The sequence below is a fragment of the Martes martes genome, assembly GCF_963455335.1.
Source record: "Martes martes genome assembly, chromosome: 4".
Lineage (NCBI taxonomy): Eukaryota > Metazoa > Chordata > Mammalia > Carnivora > Mustelidae > Martes > Martes martes.
Window position 1 is genome coordinate 72,772,145 of NC_137891.1, and position 19,352 is coordinate 72,791,496.

General features: G+C 39.1%; 1 protein-coding gene across 2 annotated transcripts in view; it reads left to right on the plus strand.

Moving 5' to 3' along the window:
• The window catches only part of TOX (thymocyte selection associated high mobility group box), a 300,152-nt gene that overhangs the window by 150,525 nt on the left and 130,275 nt on the right, over positions 1 to 19,352 (plus strand). The window contains exon 2 of one of the 2 annotated variants that reach the window (XM_080801775.1): positions 1,870 to 1,935. The exons of the other annotated variant lie outside the window; for it this stretch is intronic. Within the exon in view, the coding sequence (XP_080657901.1) occupies positions 1,870 to 1,935 (66 nt within the window). The remainder of the gene's footprint in view (positions 1 to 1,869; positions 1,936 to 19,352) is intronic. 2 annotated transcript variants of the gene reach the window in all.

Consider the following 19,352-nt stretch of genomic DNA (forward strand, 5'->3'; position numbering starts at 1 on the left):
AATTAGCATACACTTTGGATAGACTCAAACCAAAACTTCGAAGCCTTAGTTGGCTTGAGAACGACGCCGGATTTAGAAAATGAGTTCGAGAAGATGAAATAGAAAGTAACACATTTCTAGAATATGCACAGGCCGTGGAGTATTCGATCCACTCCACTACTTCTGCTCAGTCGAGTTTGTTATAGTCAGAGAAATTGTCCATATTTTAAATGGTTCTTTGGCATCTTAACATTAAAAACATTTGCAAACAAACCAACAGCGGGTGGGGGTGGAGGAATACTGAATGATGCTTTTTGTCAGGTTGTGAGTTCTTAGCAGTAACGGGTGGATTGACCTGGGGGCTAGCCTATCTTTGGGTTGAAGGCGTTCACCTGACTGATGGAAAAGCAGCCTTGGGTAAGTCACTTGGACTCACAACTCCTGAGCCAGATGACAAAGCAGCCAAATGTCTAGCTGGTCTTTTCTAAGTGTGCTATTTCTGACTTGTCCTAACAACCCCATCATTCAGTAAGTGATTTCGTATCTGTTTAGATAAGTTTGTTCGCAGAACATGAAATACATTTGCAAGATGATGTGTGAGGAAACCCTTCAGTTCCTTGAACTTAACCTTGTGAGTGCTTCAGTGTCCTTGGGAATGTCTTTACTTGTTTCTGGGAGTCTTCAGGGCACCCACCTGCTGCAGGCTCCCGTTCAGAGGCTTGGGGGTATCCCAGTGTTTGTACAACCGTCTTACGTTAGCAGCTCATGGGTGATGGAATACAATGTCTATAACACCGTTTTCTCTTTTTGGATGATATATAAAATATGTCCATATTGCTGTGTACTTGCACCTCCATCAATAACACTGCTCTGTCTTGAAAAGTCATTTTTCAGATTTTCAAGTTCCCCTGTCTGACATTTGTCTGGCAATGGAAGTATATTCAGAGTCAGCTCTTTGATGCTGAACTGTATTAGTCCACTTGATTATTTCCTAGGGGAAATTCTTTTTCGAACTAAAAAAAGAATCCTTTGCCCATTTATCAAATGACTAAAGATAGCCGGGGATTAAGTCTGAATGGAGTGATTACTGCTTTTGAAAACCCAAATAATGAAAAGTATGTTATTGTTGTTGTTAACGTGGCCGTTGCTTGAGCTATCCAACGGTTCTGCCATTGTACCCCTGAGTCTCCTACTCCCTTCTTGTTCCCAACTCGTAAACTTGTGTATGAATTTCTGTGCATCCGTAATACCTGCATGAATTCTGTATCTCTGAAAAATTTGAGAGAGGAATGTTGAATCGCGGAGCTTGTACATTTTTACTGGCATTCATGGTCATGATCATTCTTTGCCATGGTTGTAGCCCCACACGCTCTTTGCAAGTGTTATTGTAAAGTTATAACCATTCTTTGGAAAGCTATTGCGATGAAGCCAGTTTTAGCCTGTTTTAAAAGCTCTGCACTTTTTCACTCTGGAGAGCTAAACTCAGAACGCTTTGAGCTGTGCCTTCGTGTATTTGTATAGTGTAAAAGTCCATTCATTTAATACTTCATTACAACTGAACTGCAGTCCGTATACATGGTATGCAAAATGAGCCATTTTTGTTTTAAAACAGATTGCAGATGAAAGGAAACCATTCATTTCTTGCTTGCTTGCTGTAATTACTAGAGCACTAATTACTCCAAATCACTGACATCCAGGGTCAGGAAGGATGACAACAGAAACATCAAAGAAAAGATGGGGCTCACTTTGCTATGACAGATTTTCCGTATTCCCAACCACAGTATTTTTTTTTTTTTATGGCTACTGTTTTCCAGTTTGATGGTGAAAACAGCAACAACAAACATGCACACAGTCAAGATTGCTGAATGTTTACTATTATTTCATTCGCAGTTTGACGGTGAGAACATGTATATGAGCATGACAGAGCCGAGCCAGGACTATGTGCCAGCCAGCCAGGTGGGTTAATTAATCTTCTCTGCCTTGTTTCAAATTGTAATTAAACAAATTCAAAGAGTTGCATTGCAAATGAGTAGCACTATCAGTAACTGCCGCAATCAGGAATAATCATAATTTATAAACAAAGCATTTAAGCCTTGTTTCCAGTTAATGAGATAGAGCTGATAAAACACCGGAGTTGGCATTTGTTGAAAGATACTACCCTGTTTCCTCTCCAGAATGGCAAGCAGCTGTTTTGCCAGCATGATCTTTCCTAAACAGTTGTTTTACCTTTAGGAAATAAAGTCTTTACAGGTGCGGGTTATTTGTGCTTCTGACTATAGACGAGTTAATCATTATAAGCTACACATGTCACAAATAGCTTTCATTATCAACCATTGGGGCAGTTTTCAATACAATATTACATTTATAACCGAAATCACGTGGCCGGTGAGCACTATATGGCTGCCTTCAGAAGCCACTGGGTGGGTAGCTTTCAAACCAAAATGCGCGGGATGACTGAAACCTTTTGAGAGCACATTTGTATCCATTTCCCTGGGAATGGTTGACAAGGTATTTAATCATGAGAAGTGACAACAAAAGTCCAATGAAAATGTAAATGGTTACATTTAGAAAAGTACATTCTGGGCTATTTATTTTTAGATACTTAAGACCAGACCCTTTAATCTGGTGAGGGCATTGAAAGCAAAATTGTAAGTGCCCGAAGATGCCAGCATACCATAACATGTAAGGACATTGTAAGGAAAAATAAACACATGGATAAGTAAAAGCGAAGGGAGAGTTCGTAGGAGCATTTTGTAGATTTGAACTTTTTTTTTTTTTTTTCTGGAATAGCAAAACCATGGCAGTTGGAAATTTTATGTATCAGTACCTATGGCATAAACCCTAAGACAGGAGTTTTCGGTGCCCGCATAACCGCCCAGAGAGATTTGATATGGTAACTGGGATGGGTGGGGGAACAGAGAACAAAAATAAAACTTCTATTTTTCTTCATGGTGGTTGTCAGTGAATTAATCTAATGTACATGTTAGGGGTGCACTCGGTGAAGCTTTGAAATTTCTCTAAGAACAAAATGTCTCGTGCTTAACTCAAAACAGAGGCAAGCCTGCCTCTCCATGAACTTTGCATTTAGAAGTCATTACCATCACCGCCTTCTCTGGCAGACATTCTGCAAACCACACGATATTGTTCAGACGAGAAGGTCATCATTAAGCTCAAAGATCCGGACTCCATTTCCTTCCATTCAACTGAGTTGATCACTTTCAGAATACCTTTGGAAGGCTGAGCCCTGCATTTACAATTCTGACTTCACTGAATTCATTTGGCTAAGTAGCCTCCGAGATCCAGAGGTAGTTGTGAATAGGACTGTTTGATTAAAAAATGAAAAATGTTACTATTAATTTTCTTCTAACCATCAATCCCCAAACTGTACTGACAAGTTTAGTATTACTATTAGATTAAAGCAACCTAGTATCATCTCTTTGGTGCCTTTAGGGTTTTGAAGTGTAAGGGCTAATTGAATTTGTTTGAAACAGTAGAAACACAAACTCAATAAATGATTGCCGTTATAAAGCAGCTGGTCCCTTTCAGAGAATCATTATGTCCGTCTTAAAGACTTTTGGATAAAGGATTGGAAATTCAAAGCGTATACATCATAACAACTTGGCTTCTTAGATTTTTAAATTCAAGTACAATGGATACGGCGAAGGCCCCGACCAAAATCAAACAACTAACATTATTTCTTTTAATATGTCAGTCAGGAGTACTAAGGATGTTTTAAATACCAGTGATGATTTATGAAAGAGTAAAGAGCCCCACATACTTTTTGGGTTTTGTGAAGATCTGACAGGTTTGTGTGCCAGAAGCGGACTATTTTTTAATAACGTAGCACATATGAAAATATTTTTCGAATGTGCTATTTTAAAAAATTAGACTAATGCAAGATAATATGTACTCTAGGGGGAATAAACTTTGCAAATTACATAAGTTGAATGGCCTTCGCTAAATTTTGCGCTTAACGTTCCTTTTGTTTACTGTAATAAAGTGTGTTCAAAAATTCATTACCTGCTATTCTTTTAGGGAATTTTAATCAATTTACCCCTTTCGGCAACCATAAATAGGATTTTAGTCATCTTACAGGGAAAAAAATAGTTTTCTTCCTTTTCCTACATAACATCAAACATCTGCATAGTTTAGTAATCCAAGACAACTTGCCTCATAGCGTCACTCAACAATTATAATTCCTGTTCAATTTTCAAATCAGTACATGCTTTGGGACTTACAGACTAAGTTGCTAAGTAGCAACATATGGTACACTACTGCTCCTGTGATGTTGCTGCGAGCAAATAGCATAATTCTAAACTTGAAATGATTTTTATAGAAAGCCAATGCTGGAATCGCTCCAGAAATGGAAGTACACTGTAAAAATTAATGATATTCTTTTAGACAGTCCCAAAGGGCTCTTTGGCACTATCTACTGCATGCATTCTATACCTCTTAAGCTAGTGTATACAGATCCTTAAAATTTTTTGCATATACTTTTGTAACTGATAGGCAGTTTTTAAATTGAATATACTACCTTATAATAGGCCTGACAAATATGCAATAAAAACCCATGACATTTCCACTTCTCCCTGCCTCCATTCTTGGAATATTGGCTCTTTTCTCCTCTAATAGTTTGCTCTAAGTGTGCTAGAGCTAGGTCTAGCTAGCTCAGTACTTTTATTTTATTTTATTTTTGAGAGAGAGTGTGAGCTCTTCGGGAGGGTAGAGATGGGCAGAGGGAGAGGAAGAGAGCGAATCTTAGGCAGGCTCCACACCCAGACTGGATCCCAGTCTCACAACCCTGAGATCAGGACCTGAGCCAAAATCAAGATTTGGACGCTTAACTGACTGAGCTACCCAGATGCCGCGACCAGTACTTTAATTTAAACACCATTTAACGTTTTTTTTTTTTTTAAACTCTGCATGGAATTTGAAGCATGTGATGCAAGTTTCTTTAGTGTGTCCCCAGACCCTGGTTAAGCGGGCCCATTTGCTTGATACTTCATGAGCTTGCAGATTCCGTCCTAAATAGTTTGTGGGAACATGTGAGCATGTTAAAGAAAGGAAAGCCAGATGTGAAGAGTAGCCAATAGTCTTTCATAAACTCACTTCTTTCTTATTCTTAACCTGTCATGTCTGTGTGACCCATATGGCAGAACATACAACAGCAAGGCAGGAGGGAATTGGGCTTCCCAGCTTAGCTCTGACTCTTCCCTAGAATCTTCCGACCCCACTCAGATTCACTTGCTATGAGGCCTTTCTCTTTCCCTAAAAAAACTCTAGCCCCTTTCTCCAACCCCTAGAATTATGGTACCTTCAGTTCCTTAAATGCGATTCTACTCAAGACACAAGTGTTCATTTGAATTACATACATCAAAGGAAACAGGAGTCCGAATCTCTTGGTTGAAACTTTCTATGGCACCAAGGTTATTTATTAATGTTTAGTTTTGAATAAGTGCCATTACTTTTTCTCATTCTTTCTTCTTCTGTGGAAGTTTCCAGAATATCATTTTCCATGGCTACCTGTTCATTCTGAGCTTTCCACCCACACCGGCAACATTCCCCTCTTCTCTAGATGCAGAAATATTCTCATGCATGCCTCAGTCAGGGTGGTGTGTGAAAAAGTTGGAGAAGGACTGACCTTTTTTGTACAAGAAATAATCTCCTAATGGGGGAAATCAGAAAATTTTTCTAGTGTCAGGTCATGGAAAAGCTTAATTCTTAAGAAAGTTACCTGATTGAACCCGATTAGATCATAAAGCTTGACACCACCTACCCAGTCATCAAGACACGGACTTTGAGAGTGTCCCTTACCACTCAGCCCTGAGCGAGTGTTGTAATTATTTAGATAGTGTCAATTCTCCTTTTTGGCATGACTTTTGAATCTCTTTCCTTCTATGTGATTATTGCTTGAGCTCCAGGCTCACAGTCTCTCATCGATTTCTCTCATCTCACCTCGCTTCCACCTTTCCATTTCTCCTCGCCCTGTTGCCAAATGCCAAATGATCCGTGTCTCTTCCCTCCTTACACACCCCGGGCCTCTCCCGGTGGAGCTGGAGTTACTGATGTACATATTTGCCCCTCTGTGACATATAGCATACTAGAATTGGTACCCCTTTTCTTGTCTTGCCCACCTGATTGTAAGCTCTCAAAGACAGGACTCGCCCTTGTTTCTCCCTGGATCTCCTGTGCTTTGAGTGTCTGGCATCAAAAGTACGCAATATTATTTGTTGAGAGACAAGAAAGTGATTAAAATATTCTGCATACATTTTTTGAAAATCATATTAACTCTTTGGGTCTTCTGCTTGCGATGATTTTCAGTCCCGAGCTGCAGCCATTTAGCAAACCTGGCCCAGCCCATCTCATTCCAGTAGCTTCTCTCCACCTGGGTGCCCATACCTCGGCACATTAACAAAAGGCACCAGCCCTCCTGTCTCCTCAGAGAGTCAAATACAAGACTCAAAGAATTAATGTGATAATAGACTAGATCATAATAGGCAGTCATTCCTACAAGAATTGTTGTACTGCTGTTTGTCATAAGCAATACAGTGGCAGTGGAACGAATAGGACTCTCCAAGTCCCTCTTTGTACATGAATTTCTTTAATCTACTGTTAGAATTACAATGTTTTGAGATCTGCAAGTGTATTAAAAGTTATATATTTTTAATTACATGTTTTTCTAGTGAGAAAATTCTCTAGGTTAGAGTGTAAATGAGGTATGAAAAAAGGGCCTAGAAAGCATAATATTTTAAAGAGCGTTTTTTGGGGGGGAAAAAAATCTCTTGACTATGGGCCATAAAATTTCCATGATTATGACATAAATTTGAACTATAAATTAGACCAATTGCTTTTAGATTGGTTCCTTTTGGCAGAAATTTCAGGAGAAAAGTCAACCTGACTTTTTGACCATTGACCCAATAAAATGGCAAAGCCGCCATGCTTTGAGTCATCTAGTTAGTCCAACAAAGTCTGGCATCTTAACAAGCCCAAACTAGTTACTCAAACCAGTCTTCAGCGTAACATTCAAATGATTACTCTGCGCAGTCCCGGAGGTATTCATTACAGACAAAATTGCTCTTGTTGCCTTGCATACAAGCTGAGTTTTCAATGGGAAATGAAAGGATGCCTGGAAAAATAGGCCACCTAATTAAGTTAAACTACTCTAGCATTTGGCTTGACATCTTCATTACTCAAAATTAAAAAGATGCTTCACTTGAGCACACAAGTTGCAATTGTTTATGTTGTTTTCTTCCTAAATTGGCTTCTTACATGGAAGTCTGTTTTTCAGAATTATATCTTGAAATAGCTCACATATTTCTTACAGTTTATAAAAATGTCTTAATAGCTGTATGGATTCTGAACACAGGGGACATACAAATATATATCTTAGAGCTCTTGGTAGTCAAACACACATCAGTCTCTCTGTATATTTTCTTGATCATTTTACATATTGGTGGGATTGAAACTTAGAGGACGTTTATCCACACAGACTTTATTATTATTATTGTTATTATCGTCATTATTATTAGTGGGCTCTTAACTCTGTTAGCTATAAAGGATCAGTTACATGAGAAACATAGATTCCTCAAAAAAAAACTTTAAGTAGACCATAAGATTTAACTGAAATTTATTTGTCCAGTAGAAGTGTTTTATATCAACCTCTCCCGCAGAGCTATTTTGGGAACATTTTAAAACATAAACACGTGTGGAACACACCATCTACTGATTGCCAGTTCCCACTCATTGACACTAATGAGGCAGCTGACAGGTTAAATGTTGTGTATCATATACATTTCCAAGCTGTGGGATTTGTGAATATAAGACTCATTTTTTATTTCACAAAATGAATGTTTGTTGCTGAGTGTGCTTGAGAATTTTATGATAATTGTCTAATAGTATGTTTTTTCAAGCATTAGGGAAATGCATTTCAGTGATAAAAACAATGAAAATGTTCTGAGTGGAATAGCATTAGTGGTTAAACAAAAACAAAAACAAAAACAAAAAAAACCAGATTCTCCAAAACCATCAAGCTTCATTTGGAGGGTGGTTTGTTCAGTGGGCAACTGTCGAGTGACACCAAGACATTTTGGCCCTGGGAGGGGGGTGCTGTGACTCCGATATACCACCTAACCAGGTTCTACAGTGACATTTGATCCATTTTGAAACAGCCCATTGGCTTGTTTGAAATGGTACTTTGTAGATTTTTTTCTTCAGTGTATGAGCAATTATGAAAAGCTCAGTGATCCTTCCTGTTAACTTTTGCAATATATAACATGCTCGATTTTTTTTTTGGTCTGGCATTTGCCATAGCAAACCTGTCACTAAAGAATGTCTAAAAAATAGGTATGGTATTTCAAGTTAAGAATAGAGATATGTTGAATGATGTCATCTGTCTATGCCAACTCCATTTCCAAGACACGTACAGATTGTTCTCAATAAACACTGAAATTTTATTATGCCAATATGTCAAGTAGAAACGATTTTGCCCATTTTTAGCACAAGGACACTGAGGCCTGGAAAAGCTGAGGTTTTTTCCACCCACCCATATCTCTCCTGAGACCTCCTTCTTCATATCCTCACCTGCCACCTAAACACCTTTAAACAAGTGTCAAGTTTCCCTTTGCAGTTTCAGTTCCTCGGTTGTGGAGAGACTTAGCTAGACTTCCCAGAAACACAAGGTTTCAGTTTAATCTTTATGTCCATCCATGTTTTTTTTTCTTTCTCCTGTTTTTTTTTTTCTTTTTTCTCTGCTCTGTGTTATTTCACAGGTTAGATATAAAAATGGATGACTCTAACCCTGATGGTTTGAAATTAGTGGATGACTGTCTTGCAAAATATCCTTCATGCATTCCTTGCTGCTTATTGATACATTGGGATCAATGTTCCCTGTTGCAAGCAAAGTCAAACAAATGACTTCTTAGTCCTACTATCACATCATTCGAATGGAATAGACTGGTCTGAAACTCACAAGGGCTGCGAGGGTCATAATTGGAGACCAATTATGAAGGCTTCCCTGTCTAAAACTGGGTCTCCTTGCCTTTCAGAAGGCTTTCCTTCAGGAAGAGCTAAACCCACCCGGAGTTGCTATTCTCTGAAGGCTAAAAAAAGAATGGTCTTGGAGGAATGGGGTCAGGGGCAGGTAATAGGACTGCAAGGCTGGGGCAGGGCTGGCAGCCCCAGACAGAAGTTGTCTTCAGGGAAACCTGGTCTGCAATGTGACTCCTGAGCTGTTATTTTCTTATACTGACTTCCTAGAACTTCTTGTTTGTCCAGACGACGATAAGCGTCAGTAGGAAGCTTCTGCTTGGCTAGAAGTTTACATTAGCCCTCCCCTCTCCCCAAGATAATGAATGAATTAGATCCACAATAGTAATTAAAAGCTGTTTGTTGGCAGCTCCCTGTGTCTGGCAAGGGACTAAGCAAAAGCTTTGCATATATTATCTCATTTAATCCTTAACAACAGTTCTGTGAGGATGACAGAGCTAAAGTGATTGGCCAAACGGCAAAAAGCTAGTAAATATCAGAGCCCGGGTGCTGCCCAAGTCAAATTCCATCCTTGCCCAGCTAGGCTTCATTTGATTTTAGCACTTTAAGGTCAAGACGTTGACGGACTAACCTCAATCACTTTGGTAGGACTGAGAGAAATGCTCAGTACTGTGATGTGCATGGGAATATTCTAAAAAAATGTTAGGTTGAATCAAACGAAGTTGCAAATATTTGACCATTGTTGACCAACAAAAGGAGCCATTTCATATTCCAATTTCGGTTTCATATTTCATACTTGTTCCAGCACACACACAAGCTATACAAAGGTGAGGGGTTCAATGCAGTCCCTGCTTCCTTAATTTACCCAGAGTGATGATTCCTTCCTCCCGGTCTTTTCTAGCTTTTCCCGACTCTTTGCCGCTACTGTTGTCGTCTTTCCTCTGAATTCTCACTACTTTTCTTGTCCGGGTCTAGTACACTTTTCCCTACCCTTCATACTTATCCTTCTCTCGTCTAGAAGGTAGACAAAATACAAGAGGTCTTCCCATAGGACATCCCTCCCGCGACTCTTCCCCAGAATCCAGCTTCTGTGTAACTGAAGGACGGGGGTTTACCCTTCCTCAAACAGAGGGAATGGCCTCCAAGTGTTCAACTTTTTTTTTTTCTTCTTCCATGTCCCTGTCTTCTGCTCCCCTTCAGTGTAAGCTTTCTTCCTAGCAAAGACCTTAGGAAGCGAGATGCTCCTCAAATATTCAAGTATCCATTTGCAATTGTTTCCCGGTTAAAGGTCAAAAAAGTGGGAATTGCCTATGGGAGTATGGTGAGTAGAAACAGGAGCCCCTCTTTCCTTTTCCTGGCCTCCTTGATTGAGGGAGGACCAAACCAAGAGCATAGCCCATCTGTTTAGTTCTCCTCCTCTGCTGATCTGGTTTCTTTATGAAGAATGTGAGTCTACATTCCCAACATTTACTGATTTATATGCAATGGGCAAAAATGATAAGAATGGTCATAAACACTTACAACAGGTATTTTTAAGTGTACATATAAAATATGTACATATAAAACTAGCCAGTGCTGAATGATCAAGTCCATACTGGCTGCCTGAATATGATTTAGCAAAGAGAAGTTGACCATAAGCAGCAATCAATTCAACACAGGTTTTGTTTTTTTTTCTAAAAGAAAATATATTGAAGCTTAAAGACCATAAATGTTTTAAGATGTTATATTAAAACCCAATGCATTTTATTAGTTATTATATGTACAAAAAATAAATCTGTAATTATATGCTGTGGGTGTCCTCTCTGCCCAACGAGTTCTCGAAATACAAGCATATCATTAAACCTCTTTGGACCTCATTTTCCTTATCTGTAGTGTGGAGGCATAGTCTTCAAGGTCTTCTCTTGAGCGAGCATTCTGTGATTCCATTTGAACGTAAATACAGAATTCTAGAACATTACCCCAAGAAAAAAATGCATAAGGTTATTCATCACAATGAGGTTCATAACAGAAAAATCAGAAACACCCTACATGTTTAGTAATAGGGCACCAAGAGTTATAAATTATAGAACATGCACAGCAGGATATAATGCACAGCCATTTGAACAATAATGTAAATGATATTTATGGGCATGGAAAATTAATCATGATTCATTTTCAATGATCAGATTAAATTACATGATGGAATAATGACAATAGTAAAAAATGATAATGTCACTAATGTTCATTGAGTGCTTGTATGAGCCAGTGTTTATTCAAATTATTTATATTACCTCATTTATCTCATCTAATCCTGATTACCTTGAATGAATTGAATACAATTGTATCCCTATTTTACAGATTTGGAAACTGAGGCTTAGAGGGAGTAGGTACTCATACCTGCTAAGTGATCTGCTGAGATCGACATATAGCATTTCTATCTTCAAAATGAGCTCCATCATCTGACTTAAAACAAAACCCTGAAACAAAATAGCAACTATGAACTATAAGAATCTTGAAAGATACACATGTTTTAATAGTGGGGTTTTTTTCTGAGTGGGTGGACTAAGAGTGATTTCTTTTCATATACATTTTTTGGATTCTTTATAAAATAAAGCAGAAACATGTAGAACTGAATCTCAGTGTGAGAATTGAAAACCTCTGAAAAACTACAAAAATATAGCTGCATTTGTACATAAAATTGTATGCTAAATAGTGAAATTTAAATGTTTTAATCACCCCTTTTAACACTCAATATGGAATGATACCTGTTGCCGGAAGAACATCTTTGGGACCCCACGAGGGTTTCAGAAGTAGCTCTTGCTTCTCAATCTGCTTTTCCTCATCATTCGTGTGTGGGTTGTGGCTTGTGGGGGAAGTACGTTATTTATTTCCCAGAAGTTTATTTTTTGTGTTTTGGGTGTTTTTGTTTGCGTTTGTTTGTTTGTTTAGCCAAAGGGAAGGCCCATATGACAACAGCACACAGGGCCTGGTTTTAAACTGTCCCCTAAAAATACAGCTGGGAGGGATGCCTGGGTGACTCCGACTCTCGATTTCAGCTAAGGTCATGATCTGAAGGTTGAGAGATCAAGCCTCATCCTGAGCTGCTTAAGATTCTCTCTCTCCCTCTCCTGCTCTCCTTGTGTGTGTGCACATGTGCACGTGCACGCTCTCTCTCTCTTTGTCTTTCAAATAAATAAATAAACCAATCCTTGCCTTAAGAAGAGTCAATGTTAGACATTCGCTAGGGTGGCCTCAAGTCAACCCTGTTTTCTGGTTTCATTCAGGCTTTACACACTGGGTTTTCAATTATGAAATAAACACAGTCCAGTAAAAACCAGTCTCATTGGGAATTGAGTTGGGTTCAATACCCCAACGTTTGTTTTGGTCAGTGGGACCACTCTTGCCCTTGACGTTTTCTTAGAAGACCTGACCTTGCTGTTGAACCTCCTTGTACGTTGTCCAGGCTTGCTCATTTGCTGGTTTTGTGATCCTCCTCCCTCGATCACGTATTGCATTTCAGCAGAAGTGTCTAATATTCAGGCCCTGTTATCGGGATAAATCTGCCTGTAACAATCCCTTCATCATCCCAGCTTCAAGTAATTCCATTTCCGTTTACACTTGACACTTCAAACATGCACTTTATTGGGAGCCCAAGTTTTTATATATCCTCTAATTCACTTCCTTTATAACAAGCTACATCTTACAATTCTTTGCATCTCAAATCATACTTTGCAGGATGGCTTACACTTAGTAGGTACATAGCAAATGCTTCTATGGTAGGTGAGGTACTCATTGCCTTTTACTTAACACAGGGTACAAAAATTAATGAGCACAAATAAAATAAATGTACATTCTACCAAAAAAATTGCATTTTGATAACTGTTGCTTGAAAAATTAGTACATTGTGTGTTTTTAAATGAAGATGATTTATTGCTATTGTCTAACATGTGAAGAAAGACAAAAAAATTGTTTGCAGGATCATTGGCTTGAGCACATCAATGGCACTGTTGGACAATTCTTGCTGAGTGTTAAGATGATTTATGTAACAGACCGAAGCTTTGCACAGTAATACATTATAGTCTCAAGCTATCAACCCTCGTTCATGCAGAGACAAAAGAATCTGAAAAATACCTACTTCTGAAGGTCTTCTCAAAAGAAATTGGAGATAATGTTGATGCTGTTTAAACTCTTTTGAGAGAAATCACCATTACATGCCATGTCTTAACTTCTGAAAACAGAGGAAGTTTATCATTTTTCTTTTTTTTTAATCATTTTTTCTAATGAACTCTGTAGTTGGCTTTGCTTTCCATTTAGTTATTTGAATCAAGCAACATGAATTTTTAATAGAAGATGAAATACATTTAAACATTGGTATTTTTCTACCCTGAAATTTCAGGAATTGTGTTACAGATTAAAAATTAAGGCATTCCATGTACATAGGATGGCAATGTTATTTATTTATCTTTCGAATAAAGAACTATATGAGAAACATATTTTACAATGCTATAACTATAGCCATATTTTCAGTGTATGCATGATTGCATGAAGCCATCACATAATTTAAAGATATGTACAAGATGATATCTTTTGAATTCTTCTGAGTTATGGGACTTCTTGTCACCAAAGATTGAGTGCCTTTTATAATGACTGCAATATGTGGACAGAAACCCACAAAAACAAGGCCCCTCTGGTGGAAAAACTAGACTTAAAAAAGAGAAGAATAGGCGAAGTCCAGAAGAGAGTTCCCATTATTTGTTCCTGGTCAGCGTATTAACACTCTATCTAGACAGTATGAAAACATGAATTCTCTGTAGTCAAGAGAAAACTCATTCTAATTAACATCCCAATTCCAAATACAATAAAGTTGAATAAGAACAAAAAATAAGAACAGGCTGTAGCAAAAGGAAATATGGATTGCAGAAAGAGAAAATAATATAAACAGGATACCCAGGTCATGGATTATGCTAAGCGCTATGATTAAAAAGGAATGTGAGTATATGATTAAACAGACAGAGGCATTGAGATCTTCCAGAAACCAGGTGAGAAGTTTCCTTTCCTTTGTCACTCAAATGCGGGTACTGGGAGGGTTCAGTGGGGAAAGGACAATGGCCTTAGTCAAATGGCTGGAAAAGCTTCCAAAGAGATCAAATCAAAGGAGATTGAAAGGATCCTCTTTTGCTTTCTTATAACCCAGTCTCTTGATTCAAGTCTCAAATACAGTCCACCAGATGGGCAATTTCACCTCCTTGCCAAGAGTCTCCCAGGGAAGACGGCCTTTCTACAACACACAGCAATGTGTTAGAAAGTGTGGCTTTCGTGGTGAATTTAGACACAAGTTCATTGACAATTTCTCTAGGTCAGTAGGAACTGAACTGTCAGGAACCCATCACCCAGGGCTGCTGGTCTACCTGTGTGGTTCCCTGCCAGCAAGGGTTGTGGCCCTCTGCACATTTCCACCATTATCCTCTGAGCTCTTCAGTAGCCTTTGCCTGTTCACTGTTGCCCATTATCATTTTATTCTTTCATTTCAAAAATGCTATTTCATTCCATTAAAATAAAGGCAAAACTTGATCTTAGCTATTTATGGGGGGCAATTAAATGAACACATTATGTATGAATGGGGCTGCACTCTGTTTCAGTATGAGTTTGGATCAAAGGCATATATACTGAAATTCCTTTATAATGGTGTCTAAATCCCCTCCGTCACTGTCTGTAGTTGTTCGTTTTCTTGGCCATGACCCAATCCATGGCATGTATAAACCTATTTAATAATAACCAGAGCTATGCTAAAGCTGTCATTTATCAAGAACTTTCTATCTGATCTTTTTTTTTTTTTTTTTTTTTTTTTTTTGCTTTTAATGCTCAAAAGAACCCCATGAAGCAGATTCTGAAACTGAGGCTCACAAGGAATCAGAAACTTGCCCCAGAACCTGTACTACTAAATGTTTCGGCACACTTAGATTCAGTTCCTTTCTACTGGACTCCAGAGTCTCCATTCCTTCCAACACACTCTTGGCCATTCTTATCAGTCACTGGAGGAATCATTATGAGTACTCTCAACCCATCTAAAAATCCATCCCCTTCTCATTACAGAAAGACATAGCACTTTATAAGTAAATGTGCAAATACCAATGGTGAGATTTTAAGAAAATGACTTGAAACAGTCACTGGCTTTACTATATAGAATCATGAAAATACTCTCTTGAGGATAATAATATTTTGAAATTACTACTTTAATGCTTCCAACGGTCCCCAGGTGGCCTTGAAAAGTTCATATGTATTGCAGAATTAGCCAAGCCTTGTGACAGGACAGCCCACTCCAGTCCACATTCCATGACTCTTGGCTTCTGTTCCCTGGTCACACTGGGACGTACAGAGCCTCCCACCCTAGAGCAGAGCTGTCCTATCCCAGCACCAGCAATATGATGAGACTCTCCTGCATCTAGGACGAGGGAGTACCTGAAGATCAGGGAGAGTCTGCTTAAGTAGCAATGATAAAACTTCAAGTTCTTTAAATCATTTAGATCACGCAGACTGGCTACTGGATAGAGCAAATAACTTTGGATGCTTCTTTCTGTCCAATGTGCCTTTCATTAACAGATGAAGATCCAAGATAAAATTAAAAGTATTGACTTGAATTTCATGCCACTATCCCTAAACACTTTTTTCTCTGTGTAGATGGTCACCATTGACTTTTATCATTCCCCGAGGAGGAGGCAAGCTGTAGGGCTCAGACTGCTGATAAGGTTCTTATCTCTAGACCAGAAGGGGTAAAAGGCACTATAAAGTGGGATAAGGAATAAGAGACCACCTTGCAAGTCTACAACGATTCTTCTCCAGAATTCTACTCTGCAACCCAGCCCTATAGATTCTTAGAGGACCTGGGACATCAGTGGTCTCTAATTCAGGCTGGGGGTGGGGGTGGGGGAAGCATAGTCCTCTATCTCAGGGGATATGCAAAGGTCTTATAAAGGACATTGGTCCCAAGACAGCTGGAGAATGAAAAATACTTGAAATTCATGGCCTTCCTGAGGCTCAAGGGAAGAAAATAAGCCCAAGTCAGAAAAGGACCCTAAGTCAGTAGACAAGTATAATAGGTCCACCGTGTCGCCCAGGGATGGCCTTAACAGAAGCCTTCTTTGACTGCCCACACCCTGGTCTCATCACCAAGGTCCCTATTCCTATGCTCGGCGTACTTTCTCATCCCCTCCATGCTCCCTTGCTGCCAACCAGGCACGGGACATTACACCTGCCATTGCCAAGGGATCCCGATGTGGAGCTGAGGCTTCCTTGGGTCCTTAGCCGATGCTCAACCTGCAGAGGGGCTAGGTTCCAACAACTTCTGAGAACCCAGGGGCCCCAAACTCACCCTTACAAATCCTCTGGGACCTCTGTGTCTCTGTGGAATGGTAAGTGCAAGCCATTTCAGAGGGACAGATCAGCAGCCAGAGAGGAACACCAAATTACCCTGCACCAGACTTTCTCAGGCTGCTTAAGCCTTTATATCTCTAACAGGATGTGTCTGGCTTCCTGACACGCAGAGAGATTAATGTTATATACTGTGTTGTCAGCTGACCAGTGCGAAGTCTTGGGAATACAGAGTGTATCTTCAAGCCCTTGGAATAACAATGCCATCTTCACAGATTTCATAGCTTTAAAAAGTCATCTTAGCATTCATTCATTCATTCATTTATGCCTTCATTCAGGGATTCATTTGTTAATCCATTCAACAGACACCGAATACGGATTGTAACCGGAAAGTCTCCTGGAGAATAAGGAAAACGCTCGATCATATCCGATTGTAATGCTTTCCTCCCCAAACTGCGATTTTCTCTAATAATATGTATCTTACGATTGTTAAGCCAAATTTATTCTTACTAAGTTTTTCAAAATTAAAATAGAGATGTCAAGTCATAGAAATCAACATGGAGGAATTAGCTTATTCACTTCCACATTAAAAAATAATTAGTAATTAGGCTGGCATTGGAGTTTTTGTGAGTTTTGTGACATTTTGACATTCATACAATTATTATGATACTTTTATATGGCATCCATTACACTGTAATGGGCTCATGGCAAATAACCATATCATGACTTCTAACATAAAGATTGTTAAAAATTGTTAAAATTCCTGATCCACATAACTACCCATTACCAGTTAAGTTGTGGAATCTGTGGTTTAGGTATATAAGTGCATGGATTAAATAACATTAATGTGCAATTACATGAAAATAAACCATGTAGCTTTATTAAATTGCAGTGCAATTGTTATCACTCGGTGTAAAGTGATACCAATTAAACCCTCCTTTAAAACATCACAAATTAAGATTTAACTACAAAGAAATGCTAGCATGTAAAGTTTATGGTAAATCATGGATAGAATATCCCTGAGTATTTCCAGAGGCTTAATAGCATTTATAAAATTAAAAACATCTTTCTCCTTTATCCCTGGCATTAACTGTACCTAATTTAGGGAAGTTTCAAACAGACACCATTAACTTCTTAAAAGAGTTGTATCAATAACTTCACTTCTGAAATGTCAACACAAAGACAAATTATGCATTCTTGTGTTCATACTGAGTAAATATTTTAATGGGATAGGCATTGGGATGGAACTTGGGATAAGGAAAGAGTTGAGACCAAAGCTAATGTTAGTTCTTAAGTTTTGCTGGTCCAAGACCATTGGATATTGACAACTTTGTACCATTCTTCCTAATAAAATAGTAGCAATTAAACTGTTTCGATATCACAACATGTGTCTATCCCTCAATATATACTGAGCTGGTTATTTACCAGCGGAGTCAAAGTGACTTAAATTCCGAGTCTGGATTTTCTCTTCAGGAAAACGGGATAATGATAGCCCCACACAGGATTATTGTTAAGGATTAAATGACTCAAAGGACTTCATGCAGCACTTTTTACAAAACCAGCATTAATACATGTGTTTCCTCTCTCTCCCACCTCCCACTTCAAATCTTTCATGCTTCTTAGGTCAATACTTGTACCAGGAACTGATTGTTTACCTCTGTAGACTCAAGGTCTAAAATATACCAAGCAAACGAGAATTTCATCAAACTTAGAATTTTGACACGAACCATGACTATATTTTTCAGACAAGAGATCTAAACGATAAACAGGAAAATTTGGTACCTGATGATTGAACTTTAGAGCCGGTGATTTTGTTAACAGAACTCTAGATATTCAAGGACAGTGATCTGCAGAGATGAATCAAATCTTTCCCTTCACCTACACCCCACCCCCACCCCGCCCAGTTGCTAACCCACAGGAGCCTCTACGTGACCAGGTCTGAATTCCAGATGTTCCCAGTAGCGCTTCATTTCATCATGTCTTCTGACAGCACCTAAACAAATAGATCAAAACTTGTACAACATTTAGCAAGTGCAACTTGAGGATTTTCTTTCTGTTAGACAAATAGACGCCATCTGGAAAAAATAACCCGAGGCGCTTGGATGCAGGAACATGAAGCTTATTGGCTGAACACCCAATGAATACCTTACACTACTTTCTTTGGCTCCTACCCTCTGCCTGCTCATTTCAAATCTTGCCCATTTCAGCCGGCTCTGTGCTGTTAGACAAGTCCCGTTACTTGGGAACTCAAATACTAGGAAGACATGCTTAATTTGAAAGATAGGCTTGCAAGAGGGATCAGGACCCAAATTATTTCCTATTTATTATAACACCTGCTCTATAAAGGACTGCTAAGTATCACTATGCCTTGATCTTAATTGGGAACAATATTTTATTATTCGGTCCCTCCTCAAATTTTCAATGTTTACCACTTTCCGTTTTAAACAGGAGTGTCCTCATATAATCTTTCCTTCCTTTTTTGCTCCCTCCCTTCCTCTTTTATCTAAAGCTACTTTCCAAAAGGAAAAGCCCCACATATGTTGTTATTTATTTTAATGATGGTCTTTTTCAAAACTCAAAAACAATTGTCCCCAGAACTTCTGGAATTCATTTTATTATGTCTCATGATCTGAGCAGTAGGAAGTCCTATGAAACATGTTTGATTAAACATGAATTTTGTCGGGACGCCTGGGTGGCTCAGTTGGTTAAGCGGCTGCCTTCGGCTCAGGTCATGATCCCAGCGTCCTGGGATCGAGTCCCACATCGGGCTCCTTGCTCAGCAGGGAGCCTGCTTCTCCCTCTGCCTCTGCCTGCCACTCTGCCTGTGCTCGCTTGCTCTCTCTCCCTCTCTCTCTCTCTGACAAATAAATAAAATATTAAAAAAAAAAAAAAAAAACATGAATTTTGTGGGGCACCTGGGTGGCTCAGTGGGTTAAAGCCTCTGCCTTCGGCTCAGGTCATGATCCCGGGGTCCTGGGATCGAGTCCCGCATCGGGCTCTCTGCTCAGCAGGGAGCCTGCTTCCCCCACCTCTCTGCCTGC